Genomic DNA, 22688 nt, shown 5'->3' with positions numbered 1-22688 from the left:
TCCACAAATCAATTTTTTTTTTATTATAAAACATATTTTTTTAATTTTCAAAGTGAAATCAAACAATACATAACATTACTCCCATACTGTACTTTTTTTTTTTTTTAACTAATTTAAGATTTCTGTCTGTCCCCTGGTATTGTCTGTTAATTTATTGTCTGTGTTTACTGTTTGTAAATACAGTAAAAAAAACAAACAAACAAAAACTGGTACAAATGCCCACAGAACCACTAACATAACAATTTCAAAACCTTACAGTATTCATTTAGATATGTAAACTGTTTAACATTGCCCATTTTAGCAGTATTATTATCATTTAATGTTAATTTTCAATAGGCGTATTCTAATATGTACAGATCAGTGTTATTTGTTATGATTTTCATGATGGATAAAAATAAATAAAGAAAAGAAAAGAAAAAACTACAACTGCTTCTCTGTGTGATGCCACAACACTGTGAGAATAAATGATCCAGTACAATTGTTATTTATCCCCCTCAACGTGACGGCACACAAAATTGCTGCTCACTATGTAACTGTAGACCTGTTCTTTTATTATATATTATATATTTTATAATGTGTAGATGTTGACACTGCAGAGTGAGAATAAACTGTGTATATTAAGATTATTCAAATTTTGTTTTTGATATTATTAATTAGGTTTTCAATCATGCCAAACAGACAAACGGCACTTGTTTGTGTTGTTCCTCATGTGGAGGTGCAGTATTTTTAGATCACTCCCACACCACTGGATAAAAGACTTCTGCGTAGGATACACCAGCGTTTCCTCTTCCAGGAAGAGAGGATGCATAGGTTAGCATAATGAAAAGCACCCAAACTCAAACTCTTACTTAAAGCCATTCAGGAGAAAAAATTTTGAAGTGAATTTGGAACTTGACCAATTAAAATTCCCTCAGAAGTTGTAAGCAATATGAGTTCAATTCAATTCCAAACCATAAGATTACATTTCAGTCTGTAAAATACATTTAATTCTTTTATACAATATGCAGTTTGAACATTTCAAAGTCAAAATGATTGAATTCAGATTCAATTTGTGCTGGCACTAAAATAACTCCATGTGTGATATGGTGATTTTGTGACCCAGCTGAAAGCTAAATATAGGTATTGGTTATTTATGAATTTCACATGTAAGTTTTTCTCTGTTTGTCCTGGTGTCTGCACGTTCCTCTGTGCACCCACCCATGATTGTATATGCAGTATACTGTAGAAAGGGCAAAGGAGCTTTATAGCTTTTTTATAAATGTTCATCATCTGAATAAGTCATGGTAAGATACAAATATATCCTTTATGTATACATCTTTTTTCGGTGTAGACTGTGTGAGATTAAAGATAGAAACTGCAAAGTGAGCCTGGTACGTCAGGATGGGACAGAATGTCAGGTCAAGCAGAGCTGCTCTCTGCTCTGAGAGTGTGTCTCCTGTACAATCACTGTATTCTCACTCATTGCTTTTAAGTCTTCCGGCAGAGATGTTTCCTTCTTCCCCCAGTGGAGATGTATAAATACAGCCACTGGTTTACACCAGTAAGATATGCTCCAGGCTTCAGTGTCTTCAGGGTTTGTGTGATCTGAGAAATCCCCCAAACAACAGTCACGCAGCTTTATGATGCTGACAAAAGTTGTCATCTGTGCAGCATCTTTCAGGGCAGAATGAGGACACACACTTGCAGCTGATCACTCAGGCAAACAAACAATTGCGGCGGGGGGTATGTGGAAAGGGTGGGGGCAAATAAAATGAAACAGAGAGAGGAGCTTCACCCTGCAGGGGAGCCTGCAGACTCTTTTGAAAAGTTCCATGCTTCGTTTCAAATCAGCACAAAGTCAGCAGAAGCAGTGGAAAGAGAAGCCCCTTATCCCCTTCAGGAAAAAGGCTGAATGAACTTAAAGCAGACATCTGAGAGGATTGCAGTGTCCCAAACTGCACAGCAGAGGAATCAACTGCCAAGAGCCTGCTGGACAGACAGGAGTGTGAGTGATTGATATAGTATGTGGTGATAAAGCCATTTGACATGTTACAATAACAGTATGTGTGTTTTGTTGACAACACATCATGGGTGCAATCCACCACAACATTTTATTTTTATGACTGTGTTTGTACACACAGTAGTAAGGCCATCCTTATTGGTGTCTTGTATGGACGTGTGTGTGTGTGTGTGATTGCCTTGGCCATAGAAACCCTCTGTAATGCTACCCTCCAAATCCTGCCAACGCGTTCCTTTTGAAATAGAAGTGCTCATCTAATTCAGCATTGAATAGAAGAAGTTGAATATGATCTGCTCCTCTGATGCCCCTGAACCTCATTCAGTTGTGAAATGAATGCCTGATGAGGAAACTGTTTCTTATTTTAATGGGTCACCATGGCACTAATGATGACTTGCTGAAAGTCCACTAACAGGAAGAGAAAGAGAGGGAAGTCTTTGATATTTCCTCTTTCCTTCCTCTTTTGTAAAGGCGTCAGACGTGAGGGTTTGTGCAGCCGGCCCAGTGTATGGTTTTGGCAGCCACTGAGCCACTAATTTGGCCATGACTCCCTTGAGAAAGGTGGTGAAGTGGTGTAACAATATATGGAAGATATTTCACCAGCTTCTGGAAAGGTCGGGGCACTTTGCCACGGAGAGGGGAGGTGACACACTGTCCCATTGACCTGAAGCAGGCTTTTCATTATAGAGGCTGCACCGCTTCAAAATATCTATCTATATATAGATATATAATATGAGGTCACTGCAGAGGAGAAAAAGACAGCTATTTGCAAACATGTTATAAGAGTGTAAACTTGTGTTCGCTGTATATCTACTCTATCATATTTCAGGTGTAATGTATTTGTTCTCTGGTATCCTTGGGATCTGGACAATAATTCAAAAATAAATTACTGTGAGTTTGAGCTATGCTTATTTAGCCTGAAGTGGTTGGTACTCTTGATGATATTTAAGAATTTTAACAAATGAAACCTGTATGGTGTTTTGGAGTGTTTTGAAAAGTCCAGTGCTGAAAGACACCACGTGGACTGCTTACATGGAAGCAAGAACAGTCCTTAAGTCATTGAGTTGTTCCAGGTGGCAATATGGAACAAGCAATTGGGTGTTGACCTTGTGGGTTTTGACAGTTACATGAGCAATTTCTTAGGAAAGTAGCCCCACAGTTAATGACTCAAACTACAAAGAAGTGAAGCAACATATATTTGTAATTCAGTGATGACACATTGAAAGTCCTGTAAAAAAAAAAAAGGGCATTACACAGTTTTTTTCACTTTCGGTATATTCATTTTTATTGACCGAAAGATTTCATAAGTTCCGTTTCTGTTCGGGGAAGCTATTTGAGAGGTCACTATAGATGAAAACTGGCCTTTGTAAACCTAATGATAAAACAAGCTCATTACAGCCACAGCTAGCATGTGGCTACCTATAAATCAGTGCACAGTATCATTTATAGGTTAACACATATTTAGATGGTAAATGGACTGCACTTACATAGCACCTTTCTTGTCTTCTGACCACTCAAAGCACTTTACACTACATGTCTACATTCACACCTATTCATACAGTAATGGCAGAGGCAGAGACCACGCAAGGTGCCAACTGCTCATCACACACAGTCACAGTCATACACCAATGGCACAGCATCGGGGGCAGTCTGGGGTATATTATCTTGCTCAAGGACATCAAGATGGGGTAGGAGAAATCGAGGCTCAAACCACCAAACTTCTGATTGATTAATGGACGACCCGCTGTACCTCCTTATGCACAGACTAATAAATAAGTATGTCAGTGATTTTTAAACATGAGATTTCAGTGATAAATGAGGAGAACATTTACTACATTTTCCAGAAATAATCAGTATTATATTGGAACTAAAGTTTCAACCATTTCTTATCTTCAAGATCTTTTATTGTGCTCTGCACAACCCTTATTTTAGACACTCTAGTTAAACTGTCCACACTTTCATTTGACGTTTATCTTTTGTTTTATTAAAAATGAATATAGATAAGACATCAATTAGGCGAGTTTAATAATATATTGAACAACTAACAAAACAATACTTTTATAATAATACTTTTATAATACTTTTAATATTAATATCAATAATAACAATTCCACTTTAGATACAATACAGTTACCCTATATCATTGTCTTTGTTTTACTGGCAGAACTGTGAGTGGTAGCTGGCAGACCTCCTGCAAAAAAATCTGTCATACTTTCTTACATTACAGTTACCATGACTGAGAAGACAACAAAAACAAAACATGGAGCTCAGAGTTCCTTTTTGTAAGGAAGTTGATTAATTCATTCATTCATTCATCAACACTAGTCAACCCAATGACGCAGGTCTATTGAATGCTCATTTATCCTGTGTTTATTCAGGAGTGATACTTGCTTTATTATTTTTTGTATCAAAAAAAGTTATCACCCATCCTGCAGCTCTACTGAGCGTTTAGCTTCTTTTAGCTCATTGTTTTGGATTTATGTTGCCAGATTTAAACACTACTACTCTCCAACATTTTTTCCACCAACAGGTAGGAATTATTTTCAGCAAAGAAACCCGGATAAACCCTTGCACCAAACGGCAGACAAAGCTAGCAGCAAATGATAACTCATGAAGAAAGTTAGACATCTGGCTTAGCATCTTAGCTACACCCAGACATTCTTCTCAGGTGTTGCTGAAGACCAAAAATGGATAGAATATAATAATAATATATAATATATAATATATAATATTATATATTATATATATGTAAATAAGCAATTGTTTGGTAATATTTTAGCCACGTTATCAGGCGTTACTAGATCTAACAATGTTTTTACTGAGCTTGGTTGTTCTGCCCCTAAAATGAATTATGAATTAACTCAGTCAAATGTCAGTATTATTAATTTCATTTCACATCTGTAGTCATACATAGTCATAGTCACGGGTGCAGTAGCTTAGTGTGTAGGGACTTGGCTTTGGAACCAGAGGGTTCCACAGACCACAATATGGAGTGTGGACTGGTAGCTGGAGAGGTGCCAGTTTCACCTCCTGTGCACTGCCAAGGTGCCCTTGAGCAAGGCAACCTAACCCCAAGAAACTGCTCATGTGTGTAAGAATAAAGAAAAGAGTGAAAAGAAGAATTTCCCCAATAGGAGATTAATACAGTATATATCTTCTTCAATCTGATAAACAGAAATATTTATGCATGAGAAGAGCATGAGCAGATTGATTATACATGTGTACAGAACATCATAAAGTGTGGGAGCAGAGACAAGCAGTTCACACTGTGTAGGCTGTAACACCATTTATTTATTTCATATTACTTCAACATACTAATGTCTTATTGCTTATCCATCCATGGGTGATAAAACCTGAAAGTGGCTCTGTGTAAGAAGAGGGTGTCATTAATAACTAATTAATCTCTTCTCCTTGAAATGCCTGAATGTTACTTGTCCCATGTGCTGTGGGAGTTAAAGTTGACAAAGGGTGTAGCTAAAATACACTTTCAGATAATAAGTCACACATTAGAGTCACAGACAACGAAAGTGGTTTTAAAACAATAGTGTAAGGCTGGTAAAAATACTTAGTCATTATTGCTGCAAAACAAACAATAGATCACGGATATAGCATTTATTAAAAGTAATAATTAACAGACTTTCTCTAACCATGTCCATTAGGGTCAGTTGTGCTCACTGTTTTTTAGCTTTCTGGCACAATGTTTGTGAATACTGGAAGTTATTGTCAAATTCCTAAAGTTATGTATATTCACATCGGTTTGTACTGAGCACAAACTGAAGGGCTCTGCACGGCTACAGTCAAGGACATTTCCGTCTCCTGTCTCTTGTCCTCTCATCCTGCGGTTGTCTGTCTGTCTGCATCTGTTGGCTGGCTGCGTCTCCTTCCTTCAAAAATATAAATATTACCTCTTGAAAAGAACAAACCGTATTTTTTCTGCTTCTGCATCAAACATTTGTGTGATGGTGGACCAAACTATCGCTCCTTTTAGCCTTTTTAGTTTCCAGTGTGGCTTTATTTGCATTCCAAAAGAAGCACAGCCGTGTGACGTGGGAGGGAGGCGGGTGGGAGGTGGCAGGCGGTTGTTGGGGGTTTTTGGCGTGATGTGCCAGCAGGCAGCAGCCTTCCACTGTCATTGTGACTGGTCAGAATGACTCATGAAATTCAATTTAATTAATGGAAAACGAGAATGCCCTCCACTCCCGCACACTGTCCGGGTGAACAGGGTGGGCTGCCAGCCAGAACAAAATCTGTGGCACCAGTGGAAGGGTGGAAGGATTGTATTTGCTGTCATAGTAATGTACATAATAGAAGGTGTGTATTATCACATCCTCCTGTGTGGATTTGGGAATTCGATTGACGACTATAGCTAAGTGTTTGGACAGGATATGTGTGCACTGTGTCCTGCAGACCCAGAATTTGGCAGGATTTCTGAGTCCTTTGACACAGTAAAGTCAATATGAGTATGGTTATGGAGACACTGGTGATCAGCACACGATCACACTTCTGATTTCTCAGCAGCTCTTCAGGAAAACCTGCCATAAATCTGGTTCAGTAGGGAATGTGGGGTCAACCTAAAGCTTCATGTCAATTTTCTCTTTTTACAAGACCCCTCACCCCCTGCACTGGCCCTGTGCCCCCAGAACAATGCAGCCAAATAACATTGTTGTCAAAAATAGAACAACTTCACCATGTTTGCCTCTGGCTCTTTGTGAGCGCTGGTACTTAGGGTCTTTCACCCCGGTCTGAGCCTTCTTCCTGTTGATTGACGCCACCTCAGTCCAAGTCTGCACTCAGGTCACACACAGAGTGTCACTTTCACAACAGAAGTGCAATCATATTAGCTTCCTCACAGTTAACACTGAATATATTTTCATTTGTTTCTATACAATCTCCCAGAGGACAGATATTCAACAATTTATACCGTTTGTTTGGCCTTAAGAGCAAATTTACTTTGATAGGACTTACTTGAAGTAAAGTTATCATATCTTTCCTGTCACTCTCAGACAATGCCAGCTCTTATCTCATTGCTCTGTGGCATGCAGTGTGTAACCTTTTACATAGTCAGGGTTTACTGATGGAAAAAGAGGCTAAAACTTATTTCTTTTCACTGCTGCACACCCTCAGACTAAAAGGCACCCAGGATGACGTGTGTGACACACACACACACACACACACATACACACACACACACACACACACACACACACACACACACACACTTATCTTGTTTCTATTGTGTAGTACCATCTTATCAATATGTACACATTAAAAGAGATCCTAAAACCAGAGACTACAATAGTACAGTATTTTGAAAGAGTTTTGGTAGCTTCTCGTCAGCAGTTTGTCATTTTTCATCGGCGGTTGGCTAGGTATCAATTTTCCTATAATTCAACATGTTATCTAATTTCGACAGAAATGGATGGGAGTTTCCGATTTTGTGTCAAGGTGTTCCTCCATGTTCTTTTGGGTTTGTCCGTAGAGGACGCACTTAGTGTTTACAGAACAGGAAACTGTTCTTAATGTTCCAAATATACTCTATTAATAATGTACTAATATTTTCCAACACATAGTCCCCCCTTTAATGTTTTTTTTACCATTATGAATGAGAATCCGATGATATCACATAACAAGGCTTATCAGGTTTTACTTGTGACTACGATTACATATATGACTATGAGGTATTGGAAACAAATCTGGAAACAGATTTGGATTAGCAGTTTCCCCTTGCTGTCCTTGTGCCAGCTGCTTCGGTGTCAGCATTCTCAACATGTGGGCTCCCTGCAGGCCCATCATCATGTTTGCTTGTTTGTCCATCATATTCTTGCACTGTCTCCTCAGCATGGGTACGGTGCAACATGTCACAAGGAAAATCTGAATTAGAACTATTGCAGCACTGATGGCTGCTGTGGCCAAAATGGCTCCCCATTTTCCTAAGTTTTGGTCCAGCCAATCCAGTGACAGGCCCCCTCCTTTAACTCCCCCCTTAAACCGTCATGGTTTCTCATAGAAAAAGTAGTCCTAGTTCTAAGTTAATTGGTTGCGTGCTGGTTTGGTTTGATTCGGTTTGGTTAGTGGGTTGCGGCTGTGGACTCGATACCTCTACAATGTCTGGTTGAAATGGGAGCAAATCTACTGGTATTTCTTCTACAGGCTCAGTTAGATTTTCCTTAATTATATCCTGGAGTCCAATGGAACGAAGATCAACTGCTGTCATGGTACTTGGGGGAAGTGCTCAAGGTAAATTTTTCTCTCCTGCCTTCCCTCTTTGGTTGTAGCTATTAATTCAAGAGCATATTCATCGTTGGCCTGGACAACTGCGTATTGAGTTCAATCACCCAACCTTCATCATCCCTTTCAACTATTAACCCGCATGTATCTCCCCATTTAGACTCCCCTGCATCATGTAAAGGTGTCCATCCACACAGTACATTTTATTCGGAATTCTCTGTTCCTAACACTCGGATGTCACGTTTGTCTATCTTGCTCGAGACATCTCGTGATGGAATGTGGAGCCTTATTCATTCACCAAATACTTTGCTGTCTAACGGTGGGATATTTGGGATTTCCTGGTCTACACGCTCCTTTCTTTCTATTGTTGGATTGATTTTAACACCGCAGAGCTGTCCCCTCACATACTGTAACAACTACCGACCTGGTAGTTGTTACAATATACATATACATACGTTATGCCGACTTTAGTGAACTTTTCTGGTAATTTCCAAGCTGTGTGCCAACTTCACATTTCATATAATTGTCTTTTAACTCTTAATCTAATCGGTTTTTGGCTACTCAAATTAAGTGTTTTGTCTGAGAATGTTAGTATGGGTTCTAGCACTGTCTGGGTTGGTGTAAGTGTTTTTGCATTGTACTCATCTGATTCATTGAGTTGGGCTCCTCCCATGGTTGGCGGGGACCCGCCTTTCAGATCTCCTGAGGCCTTGTTTGGGCTCCACGGCATCATCCTCTGCTGTCTCGGTTCGCCTGGCATCACCTCAAGCTCATCTGTTTTAGCATGCACCACACAGTCATTTTGGTCAGTATTGTCTATCAGTTTGATACTACTCTTGTTTTTGTTCTCCGAGGCTTTTGTAGGGTGGCTCAAATGATACTAGGTTGTACTTCTTTCCACCTGGACTGCTGTCAGAGTTGCTCGCACCACTGTGTATGGCCCCTCACGTCGTGGCTTGTGCCACTTTCGTCGAAAGCTCTTTGTGTAGACGCGGTCGCCTGGTTCCACCGGTCTCTCAACCTCCTAGTCGGGATCTGGTTCCCTTCTCTTTTCATTGTTTTGAGCACAGATTTCACACTGATTTAGCTACGACCATAGCTTGGACATATGGTGACCAATGGCCTTGTTGTTTCAGTTTTCTGATAACCTCCCCCCTTCCACAGTGATCTACATTGTGGGATTGTGATATCAGTATTGTTAGTAACGCAACTGGAGCCACTATGAGGCCCTAATGTGATCTCCATAACTTGTCAATTGAAGCTTCTCTTTTCGGCCACATATATTGAGCAACATCTAACAGGTATTTATTAATACGACTATTGTGCTTACTTTGCCCACTAGGACTGGAGTTATTGCATTACGCATACATATATGGACAAGTCAACACTATGTATGGAGTCAGGCACCAACTGGAACAGCTTTTCTCGTTTTATTACAATAGAGCCCTTTCCGTTCTCCTTGTTAGTAAATAAACTTCACGTGTTATATCATCATTCATAGTTGGAAAGCCGCCTAAAACGGTTTTGCCCCTTTGCGAGCTCTGGAAGAGATTTGCGAGTTAGGACGGGTTCTGATACACCATAATAGTAACTCCAGCCTCCGACTACTTTCAGCATCATGCTGGTCCAACACTTGAATGGCCTGGGCGAAGCTCTGCAGAACGTGCGTTACTCGGCCGTCAGTACTTTACTTCACAACAACACAGGTTAACCTCTTCACTTTAAACAGCTCTTGATTTACCAGTCCTCACGGGCCTAAACAACAGAGAACATCACAGTTTCTCCCAAAAACCCCACTGAGCTATATCTTAGCTTTACACAGCTCTTGATTTATAACTCCTCACAGGTCTAAACGACGGAGAACATCACAGTTTCTCCCAAACCCCACTGAGCTGTGTCTTAGACAGAGAGAGAGAGAGAGAGAGATTCCTTGGCCACTTGCCACAAACTTCTTTTCCCTCTCTCTGTGTGTCCTGGGACAAACAATCCAACCGCTGATTCTGCTTTCCAATTGGTTGTTCTTTCACTTTTTAGAGTCAGATTATAACAAACCTATTTATGTACAGGAAGTAGAAAACAAAAATAAGGTATTATTAAAAACACATTCACTTTGAATTGACTTACTCATATTGGCTTCAGAACTTTTAACTGCATTTTTTGTACGGAATGAGGGCTCTGGATTTTGTCCTCCATCATGTCTTTAGGACCTGTATGAACAGCAGGAATGATTACAGCAACTGATAAGTCTTTCAGTGTACATATGGGCATGTGAATATGGTTTAACAGTAAAAGCGACTCAAACCTATCCTTTAGAGTTTCTGACTTCCCCTGAACTCCCCCTGGCTGTAGAGGTGAACTTTTTTTATTTGAGTGATTTTCCTCTATTAGTGTTGCGGGCCTTTCTTTGATATCTGTGCATCCACACCTGTTATCCCTTCATGAAGTCCCGTCTACAGTTAGGCCAGACTAATCCAGATCACTTTCCCAAAGCTGCTGCTCCTAAAAGGGATTACAGCGGTTAACCTATCGCTTTAGCTGACTCTCCTCCGAGCCAGGTCTGTCTGCTTTACTGACTCCACTTTCATCTCCCCGGCAGCGGGAGCAGTGAGCCGCCTCGGCAGCAGCTGATCCCATTGCCTCTCAACCAGATGCCAAGGTGCTCCACGAACACCTCAGAGGACCAGAGCACCGATCAGGATGCAAACAAGACTCACAGATAAAGCCATCGCAGCATGCTATTGGACTGCTGTGTTAATTTGACCACAGCGACCTCTGACCTCCCCTGCAAGTGAGACTCAAGTGTTGTTTAAAGGAAGAATGAAGCTTTTGAAAAGGCTATTTAAACTCAGTGATTTACTTATTGTCCTACTCAGTGAGATCAAAAGGCTTTAAGTCGCTTGGCATTCTTTCTCATCGTTTATCACAGCGCTGGATGTAAACTGATGTCAGCTGCTGTGTATAAATGACAGGATATTATCCCCACTGATGGGAAATGTATGCTAATGGCTGTAACAGTGTCTATGCTGTGATAAGTAGACTCCTAAAAAGATATTAGCAGTTAATGGTCCCTTGCTGTATTTGTGTCATTTTCTTTGAATGAAAGCCTTTGTGTTTTAAACTTTGAAGGACAAAGCAACTTTCTGCTCAAAGCCTATAGAGTTTAATTTAAGAGGAAATGAATGTTTGGCCCTTTTCGATTGCTTCCTCCAGATTCTTATCCCTGTAAAAACAAGAGCTGCAGGGATTGTTGCTGTTAGCTGCTAGCTGCTGTTACATTACCTGGCAAGTAAAGGGTTATTCTCCACCACTGGCTAACGTTACATCATGACCCCCATTGTTGGCAGACACCTCTTTGAGTTATATGACTGACAGCACAATAACTGGTTTAGCAGGTGTATCAATTGGATTAAGGCAAAGTTGATTGGGCCACAAATATCTCTCGGTGACAGCTCGGTGCAGATTGCAGCATCGATCAGCAGGTGGGATTTATTTCAAGCTTCAAATGCAGGAAGTAGGGCCATTGCATAGGGAAGCAGTAAAGGTGACACTGTTTGTTTTTCTCTGGGCCACATGGACAAAAGCCGGCCCAGTGACCTTTAGCTGCAGCTGGCTATCTGATTGGCTGCAGTGTGTGTCTCAGTAAGGGTCACATTCAATATGAGGATGCCTCTGGTTTCTCCTAGGGAGAATGGTGCCCTTTGTCCCAGAGACCCCAGGGACACGGGTCATGTGAGTGGAGATTGAGGAGTTAGTGAGGTTGTATGGGCGCTGTCCTGTTGACTAGAGGACCAAGGTACCGTTGCCAGATATTAAGCATCCACCCCTTGATCTCCAGTCCCCCCTGATTCTTAACTGAAGAAGCAATAGAGGCCTAAGCAAGGGAATGAACGGGAGGCTTTCATTCAACCTTTTATCTCTCTCCATCTCCATGCATGTCCCTGTGAGAGGCTGCTGTCTTCCTAAGCCTGTCCATCACAATAAGCCTTTTGATTCCTTAATGACGGGGGAGCTAAAAGGAGGAGGGGGGGGCATAAAGTAAATTGAAAGGGGGATGAAGTTTGAAAAAGCACCTGTAATCTGTCTCAGAGGCTGGTAAGAGAAAGAAAGGTGTGTGTTGTCTCATAGATTTCAGTGTTTGTGTTACTCCTCTGGTAGCTTTAATGGTGATCTGTGTATGATACAACAATCTCCTATTCAGCTATGTGTGTGTGTGTGTGTGTGTGTGTGTGTGTGTGTGTGTGTGTAAGTGAGCAAAAACAGCCTCTATAACATCAAGGACAAGTCAATTAGAAAAGGATTATGGGTTTGAGATGCGTGAGAGGAATCGGTGAGGAAAGTGAGATGCTTGTCTGTGGGTCTGAGCTAGCAGACAAACAACAGAGCCAACAGAGTGTATTCTAATATCAGTTTTCATAGTGCCGAGATGAGGGGGAAGGACTGACACTGAGGCTAAATGCCAGTTTGATCCAGGGTTTGGATACCTTGAATTGTGCCCGTGCAAGCAGAAGAGGCATGTCATTAAAAAGGCATGTAAGTAGTTTATTCTTTTGCGCAGTTGGAACACATTCTCCATAATATGACACTCTCAAGCATTACAACTTGACAATCTCATACACTTTAACATCATAAGTAAACTCGATTGGTCATGAACAACTTGATGCTTCAATATGGGTTTGCATTCAGTACGATATAAACTTTGCAATACATAAATAACAATAACTGTGCGTCTCATATCAATATACACATTCAGTAAATAAATACATGTGTACAGTGACACAGCATAGAAATATAACTTGATGCCCTATGAAACAATGGAAAATATACAGATTCCTTGCTTGATCATCACAGTAAATCTTGCTGGAAAATTGCACAGATCTCTCACTAGAATACATAACGAGTCCTCCTGAATAAATGAGCGAGAACTCAGTGGGGTGTAATTCACAGTCGTTAACATTCAGTGCATCCGAGACCCTGTAATATAAGCCATGAACACAGTCACATGTTCTCAAGATAAGCTCACTGAACTTCACGCGTCAAAAATGGGAAATGGAGTGCCTGAGGTGTGTGTATGAATTTTGGCAAGCAACCGTTTAGTGTGTGCAGCTTCACTCCAGCAGCCATGTACTATACATGTAGCTCATAATAAACATCTGAAACATCAAGACATTCATGCATGTTGGATTCATGCAAGTATTTGAGACACATGGTAATAATGACATTGGTTTGAAAAGAGAAGTGACATTTTATATGCTGGTTGTTGCTCCAAGCGCCGCAGATGCTCCCTCTTCCCTCTGATACCAAGCTGCTACCTATGGCTGCCACTTGCTTTATGAGCAACCATTAGCATTAGCATCTCTGCCTCTTCAACAATACCTTCTAAATGTGGGAGGAGCCAGACTGTAGCTCTGCTCTCAGAACAGCATGAAGTTGTTCCTGCCGAGAAAGGCCAGACCTTACACCCCTCCTCCTCCCCTCCTCTACCAAACCAACTGCTGACTGAGTGGCTGCGCGGGGTTCACCTGGCGGCCGCGCTGTGCGCTCCTGGACTTGATAGAAAAGCCGAACTGCTGACTCCTTTGACCGCTGGCTTTGAAATGGAGCTGTGTTTTTGTGACTCAGTTCTGCTATTAATAGCTCCATGCTGTTCACATGCCCCACTGAGAACAACACATCACGTGCCAGGTCATGGGGCTGACATCGGCACTCAGAGCACAAACCATCGGCAACTCACACTGACATTAGCAGAGACTAAATTTACCTTGACATTGGACAAGGCGGATGAGGTCTAAAGTGTACGATAATGTGTGTGTGCTGGTGTTTATAGGATGATGCTGTGAAAAATGAGGGCATGACTAAGGGATCTGGTGTCGAGTTTGAATTCAGTTGTCATTTCGAGTGCTTGGTATACCTGCTGTATGGCACATTCATAATGCTGAAATAAGACCTACTGCTTCACTATGCATGCATGAACGCTGGTCGAACCCTTGCAGCACCTTTCGTAAGGCATTCCTTGAACGCCTTTGTCATTTGTGTTGCAAGGGAGGAACACCGGGTGAGTCATGCCTGCACTACGACGTGGTCGATCATCTTAGCAACCATGCAATGAAGATGTTATAAACCAGGGTTCAGCTGAGGAGTGATACAGAACTTAGTGTGTTCATGGATGTCGCAGTGCAGTATGGGATGCCTCGCCTCTAGTTGGGTTGGGACAGTCCCAAGGCCGTGGCGATGGTGGCCACAAGGAGGGCGGAGCTGGCTAAGATCACTGCGCCCACCGACCGGGACACCTGACGACCGTTCAGGGGCTGGACCGGCCTGAAGGTCCCCACCATTGGCTTCCCGTCGTTGAACTTGAGCTCAGAGAATGCCTTCAGCTGAAAGAACAGAAGATTAACACACACATTAGGCTCAAGTTTCTCAGGGGAGATCATCAAGGTGTGATTGGTCAAAATCTCCCATCATGGGCTAGATTTTCTGAAGCCTCAAAACAAAACCAAGAAGAGGTGCAGAACCAGTGTGTAGTGCAGGGTATACGCAGGTATATAAAACATACCTATTTTCAAATTTTCAGTATTTCGCTAGGCATTGAGTGATACACATCATTCAGTGGTTTTTTCTAGGATGGCAAAGGCATGACATAGCTAATCCCAATTTCATGAGTGGATCTAGTAAAGAATACTTCACTCAAAATACATGACTATATAGTTGTAGTCTAGTGTCTAATGTTAATTTAATAATGATCACTTACTATTACTTACTATTAAATATTACTCCCGTTAAGTGACAAAGTGCAAAAACTACTGGCCCATTTTGAGCTAAATATGCAAGAGTAGTCTTACATGTCACTGTTTATAACATAGGGTGTATCCTTTGTTGGTTTTCTCTCAGACACTACTTGAATTACAATATAGTAGAGTTTTGGGGTGATTTCCCCCCAATGACCCCTAAAATAAACTGCCTAAAACCACATTACTACGTTGCAACCAAAAGACAGAAAATAGATTTTTTAAAACAAAAACATTATTCCTTTCAAATTTTCTGGCCTTACCTGGTCTATGCTCAGAGGGATGGGATTCTCAAAAAGAGTCCAAATTACAGCCTCAGTGCACCCTGGGGTGGTCAGAGAACCCTTATAGCGGTAGTAGGTGGTCAGATTCTGTTCAGATGGGATCAGTTGTGCCAGGGAGATGGGAAGCAGAGATGTATTGCCATCTGAAAGCAGAAAAGCCACAGATGAAATGTTAGCAACACCTCTCTGCAGCCACGTTTTAGTTGGTTTTATTGAATGTCAATACTTACTTGTAGTTTTGATGCTTTGTAGAGCATTGATGATGGGGTCATACTTTCGGTTTCCACTATTAGATCTCTGAAATGAAATATACACATGTCAGCAATGTTTCATTTCAACTTAATGTCTGTTCTGTAATAGTAGTTTGATTTCAACAATACATTCAAAATTGTTACCTCGTAGAAAAACCCAAGGACTGCAACTCCCTCTGGGTCTGATAGCGCTGTTGTCAGATCAGTGTAATGGTGCTTCATGTGAACAATGTGCAGCTGCAGAGAGAATATTACTGATGTTACCACTTTTTCACAAGGACAGTTTTACAGTGTGTGTTCAATCTTATTGTTAATGGGACCAACAAAAAAGTCACGATTTTATCAGTTTGCAGCTGTTGCATCATTTGTAGAGCAGATTTCATCCCCTAACAATGGAAGCAGATACCTAAGATTTCAGTTCGAGTTAATCAGCTCTCATGAAAAAGGGAAATTTAAAGGCCAAGTCAGTTTTTCTGACCCTTTAAGGGGTAAGTCTGGTGACTTATATTTTTCCTGTTGTCAACAAAATCCAAGAAAAAACAAAACAAACAATGAATTGATTCTATTGACATTCTATGTGTCCAAAGCCTGACATATCCTTATGCCACAGAGCTCCATTGTTCAAAAATTAAAAAAACTATTAAAAACACATCAGCAGGCCACACTGTTGCACTGGCTGACAGGTTCCTTCAATACCATGAACACTGTCAACCCTTCATGCACCATTCTGCTGCCGTAAATACACACACTAGCACTAAATCTGTGGCAGAAAGTTTCTATCAAACAAATGCACTATTTTTATAGTGAAGTAAGTTTTGAAAGCCGACTAACACACTTCTAATGAGATTAGTTGACAATAGGAAAAATGTAGATTATTGTCAGTTTTACACCTAAATGTACATTATATTCAAATGTTTTAAATGTTTGATTTATGGAGACATTTTTTTATTATCCTTATTCAGATCATTGGTGTGTTTTCCTCTAAATGTGTTCATGTTGATTGGGGATTGTGTTAATAAAGATGTCAATCATCCACTGCCACTCTCTCACAACTGACCATGCTAGAGACAGGCTGTGTCTATGATTTCTGGAATAAGGTGAAGATACCTCCATGGGATACTGCTCCCCATCGATGGTGTGTTCCGAGCCAGGCCCTCCATTGTTGCCCCAGTGCAGGTGGAACTGCACAGCCTTGTAGCTGGTTGGCAGGCCTCCACCTGAGATGGTGCTCAGGTGAGGAACTCCAACCTGAACTGGAGTGGACACACACAAAACACAAAGAGTTCACACAACAGCTTCAAAGCGGTGATGGCTATTTGATGTTAAATGGAAAATGTGCTCACCCGAGTGTCCGTTGTTCTTGATTGTGCCTCTAAAGATCTGCTGGTAGTTATCAAACTGGAAATTGGTCAATCGCTCGTCTTTCAAAGTCTTTCTGGTGACGACGTTGATGGGCGACTGGTGTTTCCCTGCACAGTTGCTGTTAGCGTGGTTCCACTTGTCTGGCACTAAAACATGTAAAACACCCAAGTTAAACAAGTTGGACTGATTGCTGTCTGTTCAACAGTCTCTTCGATACATTTCAGTTCAGTTTCAGAGGTCATAGCACTGAGACAGCACTTCTTAGGGTTCTAATTACCTTCTTTAATCAGGTGACAGTGGCCAAATACGTGTTTTACTGCTTTAGATCTTTGATACAGATGACCAATTGATTTTAATTGAATGTCTTAAGCATTTGGAAGACATTGGATAATGTTTCCGATTGGTTTTAATCCTTTTTCTCTGAGAAGATATATTTTGCAACTCTATGGAACTGTAGACTCCTACCCAGTTCCTGCGTGAAGTACCACTGGGATCAGTCCTTGGTCCTTTACTGTTCTCCAACTAAAATAAACCTTTATGTCAGATATTAAAAAGTCTAGCTCTCATGCAGTTCCAGTAATATGATGCAACTGAGCAAAATACAGGTCTGTCCTACAGAAGTAATCTAACCTTAAACTCCAATATTTAAGAAGCTATTATCACAGGTTCAGACTGTTGGGTTTTAGTCTAATTTATTTCACACTTGTCTTCATTGCCAGAAATATCAGTGTCACATTTGATTAAAGGATTAATCTTCATTGACAAGTGAACCCATAAGGCTCGTATGGGATTGGCTTTCTGATTTACTAAACCCGCACGAACCTGAGTTCACCCTGAGACCGTCTGGTAGGTCTCTTTTTAGGTCAGGCATTTTCTAAAATTGGTTTATTCTGTGCTTTTAATGTATTTTTTTTTTTTATTTAATTAGTTTAATTAGTTAGTTAAAGTTTAACTAAACTAAACTAAATTAGTTTAGTTTAGTTAGTTAGTTAAACTAATTAAACTAATTAGTTTAATTAGTTTAGTTTAACTTTAACTAAATAGGTGAATTGCTTATTTCCATGTAGATTGTATTTTACTACACTTTACATCTGTTGGTTGTAAATCTTTTATGAAGCACGTTATAACTTGCTTTTGTGTGTGCTACAGAAATAAAGTTATTATATTAAAAAAAAAAAAAGCTTACCATTGCACTCATTATCACAGGTGAACTGGGACTGGTAGCACCAATCTGAAACACAAGAAATTAAATCATTTTAGTTAAGACAAAAGTCTTATTGACAAGACGCTCCCACATCTGTACCTTGAGATTTGAGCAAATAACGTAAATAACATAAACAGACACACTTGAAGCCAATGACAGTGTCAGTCAGTTCCTTGCATTGTTAACCTCTGTGTGACACCAACGAGCCTCAGCCAATTGTAAAAGCAAAATGGGATGTTTGTTCTTAACATACACACTGATATAGCTAGATTTTATGTTTATCAACAAATGTGCCCTTATATTAATTGTTTATTTTTTCCTTACTGCAAACAGTGAATTGTTCTCCTATTGGTTTAAGTCAGCTGTTATTCCCGGCCATACAAAAACCCCTAATACACAGGAATTGTCTTCCTATTCACAAAAAAGTTGGTGTTTGTGCTTTATCTTTCTGTGCTATCAGAATAAACACAGAGCCAATCTCTTGCATCAGCGAGGTCCCATTCTCACATGTTTGTCTGAGGGTTTATTAATATTTCACAATTGGTTTGCATGTTTCCACCTCGTGCTCTGAGACAAATATCTGCAGCTATCTCACAAATCAAATATTTATGAAATACACACATGCCATTGAAAAAATACGGGGAGGGTCTCCCGCTCTGTTGTTAGACTGGTATGAGGACTTCACTCGATGTTTGTGAAGGAAGTCAGAGCTTGGTTTCTTTGCCATGTTGGTAAGCCATTTCCTCCTGCTCCTGCACGATAATGGGTACTGAAAATAAACCAAGCCGGGGGGTAAACATTTTGGGGAGCTCAGATTGTTCACATGTACCATCATTCGCCATACCGCTCCCAGTTAATAAAGAAATGCTTGTTTTGTTGATTTAGTTTTCTTTACAATCTTGTTCTTGTTGCTCAGTTTGCATGTGTGTGAGTGGAGCATGGACCCTGCAAAAGGAAAAAATCAGACAACTCAGAAAATTTGAATTCCCCTGTGACCACAGCCTGTGCTGAAGGTATTAAATGATTATGATTCCTTTCTGATTTTGACTCACTTTCATCTGCTACATGCTCTGACAGCATGGGTGGTAGCTGTGAAAATGTGTCACTTTACGTCTTCACAAATCTGCATTCAGGACCACAGCTGTGTGAGTCCTATAAAATATACCAATTACGTCTGATAACTGTGATAATAAAGCTGGTCAGTAATTGGTCATGACCTTGATAGAAGATGCTCTTTATAGAACACAACAGTGGCTGCCTAATAAAATTGCTCCAATAAAAAGTTTAAATAATAAACAAATAATGTTGGCTCATGTTTTGTCTTTAAGCATGGGTGGAAAGTAACTAAGTGCATTTACTTGAGTACAGTGCTTGAGTACAATTTTTAAGGTACTTTACTTGAATATTTCCATTTTGTGGAACTATACTACACTTACACTACTACACTACATTTCAGAGGGAAAATGTTGCACTTTTTCACAGTTATTTAAACACATTGTTTCCACAGGAAACAGATGATGAGCTTATAGAATATGATTCAACTAACTGACATTTTACAAAGCAGTTGAAGTTAGTTCATTAACTAAATTTGTATAATCAGGAATAACAATCTGTTCATATGTATCATTATTAACACTATCAGGAGCCATTCTTCTCCATAGAATACTTTTATTTTTCATACTTTAAGTACATTTGGCTAATAATACTACTTGTACTGAAGTTTTACTTCTGACAGGGTGATATTACCGGCTTTACATGTAAAGTGGAATCATTGTAACTCCTCCATCACTGTCTGTGAGTAGAAACATCTATTTTTATGGCTTGCAGTCACTGTTTTCATCTCAGCCAATCAGATTTCTGTCCGCACAATTCTTGCCCAATCGGCGCTTGGCTTTGATCTTTTGTGCTGCGCGGAGCAAATGAACAATATGAATGGGTTTCAATGGATCTGAGAGCAAGACAGCAAACTGAGGAAACTGTCGAAAGGAAAACAAAAGGCGGCCAAAGGAAAACAAATAGGCCACGTCTGCCTGCACGTCGACCGGAGTGAAAACGTAATGTGAATACGGGTTGACGCGGAGACGGATCTTTTCATGCCATTGTGTTGTGTGCGCCAAGCAGAGCCAGACATAAACTGTGAGCGTGTAGACTCTGCGTTTCACACAAACACACGCTTCAGAAGAATAGATTGAGACCATGCCATGCAATGCCAATCCGGTTCTTGCATCCCTCCATGTGCCAAAACGGCATCCCCCAACAAAATGGGGACTGGTCCAATTTCAGTTTTTGGAATTCGCATTCACTACAAATTAGAAAAGAGAGAATTTCTCTCAAGATAAAACTTTTATCCCCTGGAGGTCTGTACATCTAGCTGCGGGTCCTTTGCACGACATCTACCGACAACTATTCAGACAACGCGCCGCAGCATCAGGGTGCCTGTGAGCGCAGGACGCGCCCCCTCCACTCTGAATGAAGGAGCGCACCGAGCAGCGCACCAGAGTAGAGCCAGTGACAGTGGGTAATAGGGCTGGTGCTGTATCTCAAACAAAAATAAGTAAAAATACACTATAACAATTGGATTTTACCACAAAAAAAAAAAAAAAAAAAAAAGAAGAAAGATAATGACCCGGGCCTGGATGTGACCATATGAGTATGAAGTGAAGCATTATTGGAATATTTTACAGTTTTCTACATTTAGGAATGGTAAACTGTTGCGATCAAACCAATAACAGAAAAACATAATCTACTCCCTTCATTCATTTGACTCTTAATTTAACTTCCGAATATGGCATAATGTTTATAAAGCCTAATTAGATCCCATTTTTACAGACGGATAGAAAAGATTTGGAATTCATGAGAAAAACACATTAGGGGAGCGCTGATGTGCGCATGTGTTAACTCATGAATATTTATTGATTGCACCGACCAGAAAGCCTTTAGTCCTTTCAGTCAGTCATTAATTACTGCTAATTTACTTAATAAGAGTCTCGGTGCCAAACCTTTTCTCTGAGAAATTAACACCTCATAATCAGCCGCTGGGAATTTGGAGACATTGGCGGCGCGCGGCTCGACGCGTCTCTCTGCGGCAACCGGGTGGACGCAAACGTCTGTCATTGGCTCAGTGTGGATCTGAGCAGGTGCACGAGAGAGAGAGAGAGAGAGAGAGAGAGAGAGAGAGAGAGAGATGTCCGAACCACACCAGGCACTGAGGGAGGCTCAGCTCGGTCCGATCTGCCTGCTCCTGATCCAGGATCTGTGTATCCTATCGTGCCCTTGCTCAGTGCTGCAGATGAGCCCGTCGGACACATGGAGGAACGTCCGGGGCCACATCAGTGTGATGGACGGGGCAGGTGTGTGTGGAGAGAGCGTCGCGCAGGCGGTTTTGGGGCTGTTTTGGTGCGAGGGGAGCCTCTCTTTCATCTGATGAGCTGTGGCTCTCCCTTTTTTTCCCTCTGTCGAAGATCTTTCATAATCTATTTTTGGATTTTTATATCCCTGGGACTCCGCAATGTATCAACTTTCTAACTGAATAAAGTGAGTGGCACGGTTGTAAAAAAACTGGTAAAAAAACCACAACAACTTCACCCTGCTGGTCTCAGTGGGAAGCTCTCTGCTGTATCACCTTATATTTACTGTTTAGGACAGATTAATTCCGATACTGATAATCTACCAATTGCATGCTTGGATATAAAATGACCTCACCTATGTTGATCAGAAATATAATGAATAAATATCAAAGGACAGGCTGACATTCCAATGGAAAAAAATATTTCCTGATAATATTAGAAGAAAAATCTCATTATTCCATTAATTGGCCCCTTTCTTTAACAATATCTGTACATTAAGGAGCTGCTCTGTGGCAAGAAAAATCGAATCTAAATAAAACCACCAGTTGTCTGACATGATTTGCAGCTATGATCGAAAGCGGACTCACCCCCTGCTCCTGTGCAGATGGTCCAGAAGGATGCCAGGACAGCGGGCAGGATGAGCTGCTGCATTTTGGAGCGTCTCTCAGTCGACGGAGGGAAGGCAACACAATGACTTGTTTTTTCAATGTGATCGCATTCTTGCAGGGGGTCTCATACTTATCTATCACCATACCCCGACAGGAAAGAAAGAGTGGCCCCTCCCCCTTCGGGCATCGTCTCTAATAAAGCTCTCCACTGATAATCGCTCCAACGGGGGGGCCTGTCAGTGGGCTCCTGGTTGTGCGGGAGCCAAATTTAATGCAATCATTATTGTCATCGGGGCTGATAGGCAAACACTTCCTGATGATCTGACAGGTAATTGTGGCACAGCGGGGAATCGGATGGAGTTAATCATCAATGCGGGCAGCTCAGGGCTCCACAGTTAACTTAAAGGGGCCCTCAGGGGACTGGGTGTGCTGAGCTCTGTGAGAGGGACATTATTATCTTATTTTTCCTCTTGTTCCTTTACACTGAAGATTAGAAAAATCATTGTAATCCACACTATCAGTACCATACATTGTGTCTTCTCTATGAGCTTGTTCCAGATCTTTATTGAAGTTGAGTGAAAATAATTCAAACCCGAGACTCCAGGTTGTTCATGCCTGTAATA

The 22688-nt window shown here is 40.9% G+C and overlaps 1 protein-coding gene across 2 annotated transcripts; it reads right to left on the bottom strand.

Annotated features, from left to right (window-relative positions):
- Positions 1 to 12742: 12742 nt before the first annotated feature.
- On the bottom strand, positions 12743 to 22203 carry ca4a (carbonic anhydrase IV a). Of its 2 annotated transcripts, none has more exons than XM_051402144.1 (8): positions 22045 to 22203; positions 18093 to 18137; positions 16888 to 17052; positions 16652 to 16797; positions 15689 to 15781; positions 15524 to 15590; positions 15273 to 15436; positions 12743 to 14598 (listed from the first exon to the last, which is right to left on the bottom strand). In XM_051402144.1, the coding sequence occupies exons 1-8, from the start codon at positions 22106 to 22108 to the stop codon at positions 14419 to 14421; spliced, it is 924 nt and encodes a 307-aa protein (XP_051258104.1). In that variant the 5' UTR covers positions 22109 to 22203; the 3' UTR covers positions 12743 to 14418. The 2 variants fall into 2 exon arrangements, with proteins under 2 accessions (XP_051258104.1, XP_051258103.1); XM_051402143.1 differs by lacking the exon at positions 22045 to 22203 and adding an exon at positions 18732 to 19334.
- Positions 22204 to 22688: the final 485 nt, after the last annotated feature.

Source organism: Dicentrarchus labrax, unplaced genomic scaffold (genome assembly GCF_905237075.1).
Source record: "Dicentrarchus labrax unplaced genomic scaffold, dlabrax2021, whole genome shotgun sequence".
Taxonomy (NCBI): Eukaryota; Metazoa; Chordata; class Actinopteri; family Moronidae; genus Dicentrarchus; species Dicentrarchus labrax.
This window is presented reverse-complemented; position numbering and strand designations above follow the sequence as displayed.

What these genes read in the sequence shown, in the direction of transcription:
- ca4a (XM_051402143.1), bottom strand. Translation starts at nt 18,945, where the DNA reads ATGATGGTACATGTGAACAATCTGAGCTCCCCAAAATGTTTACCCCCC. An exon ending in CCGTATTTTTTCAATGGCAT is followed by an intron (nt 18,138 to 18,731) that starts GTGTGTATTTCA and finishes CTTGTGTTTCAG; the next exon opens with ATTGGTGCTACCAGTCCCAG. An exon ending in TCCTTGGGTTTTTCTACGAG is followed by an intron (nt 15,591 to 15,688) that starts GTAACAATTTTG and finishes ATTTCATTTCAG; the next exon opens with AGATCTAATAGTGGAAACCG.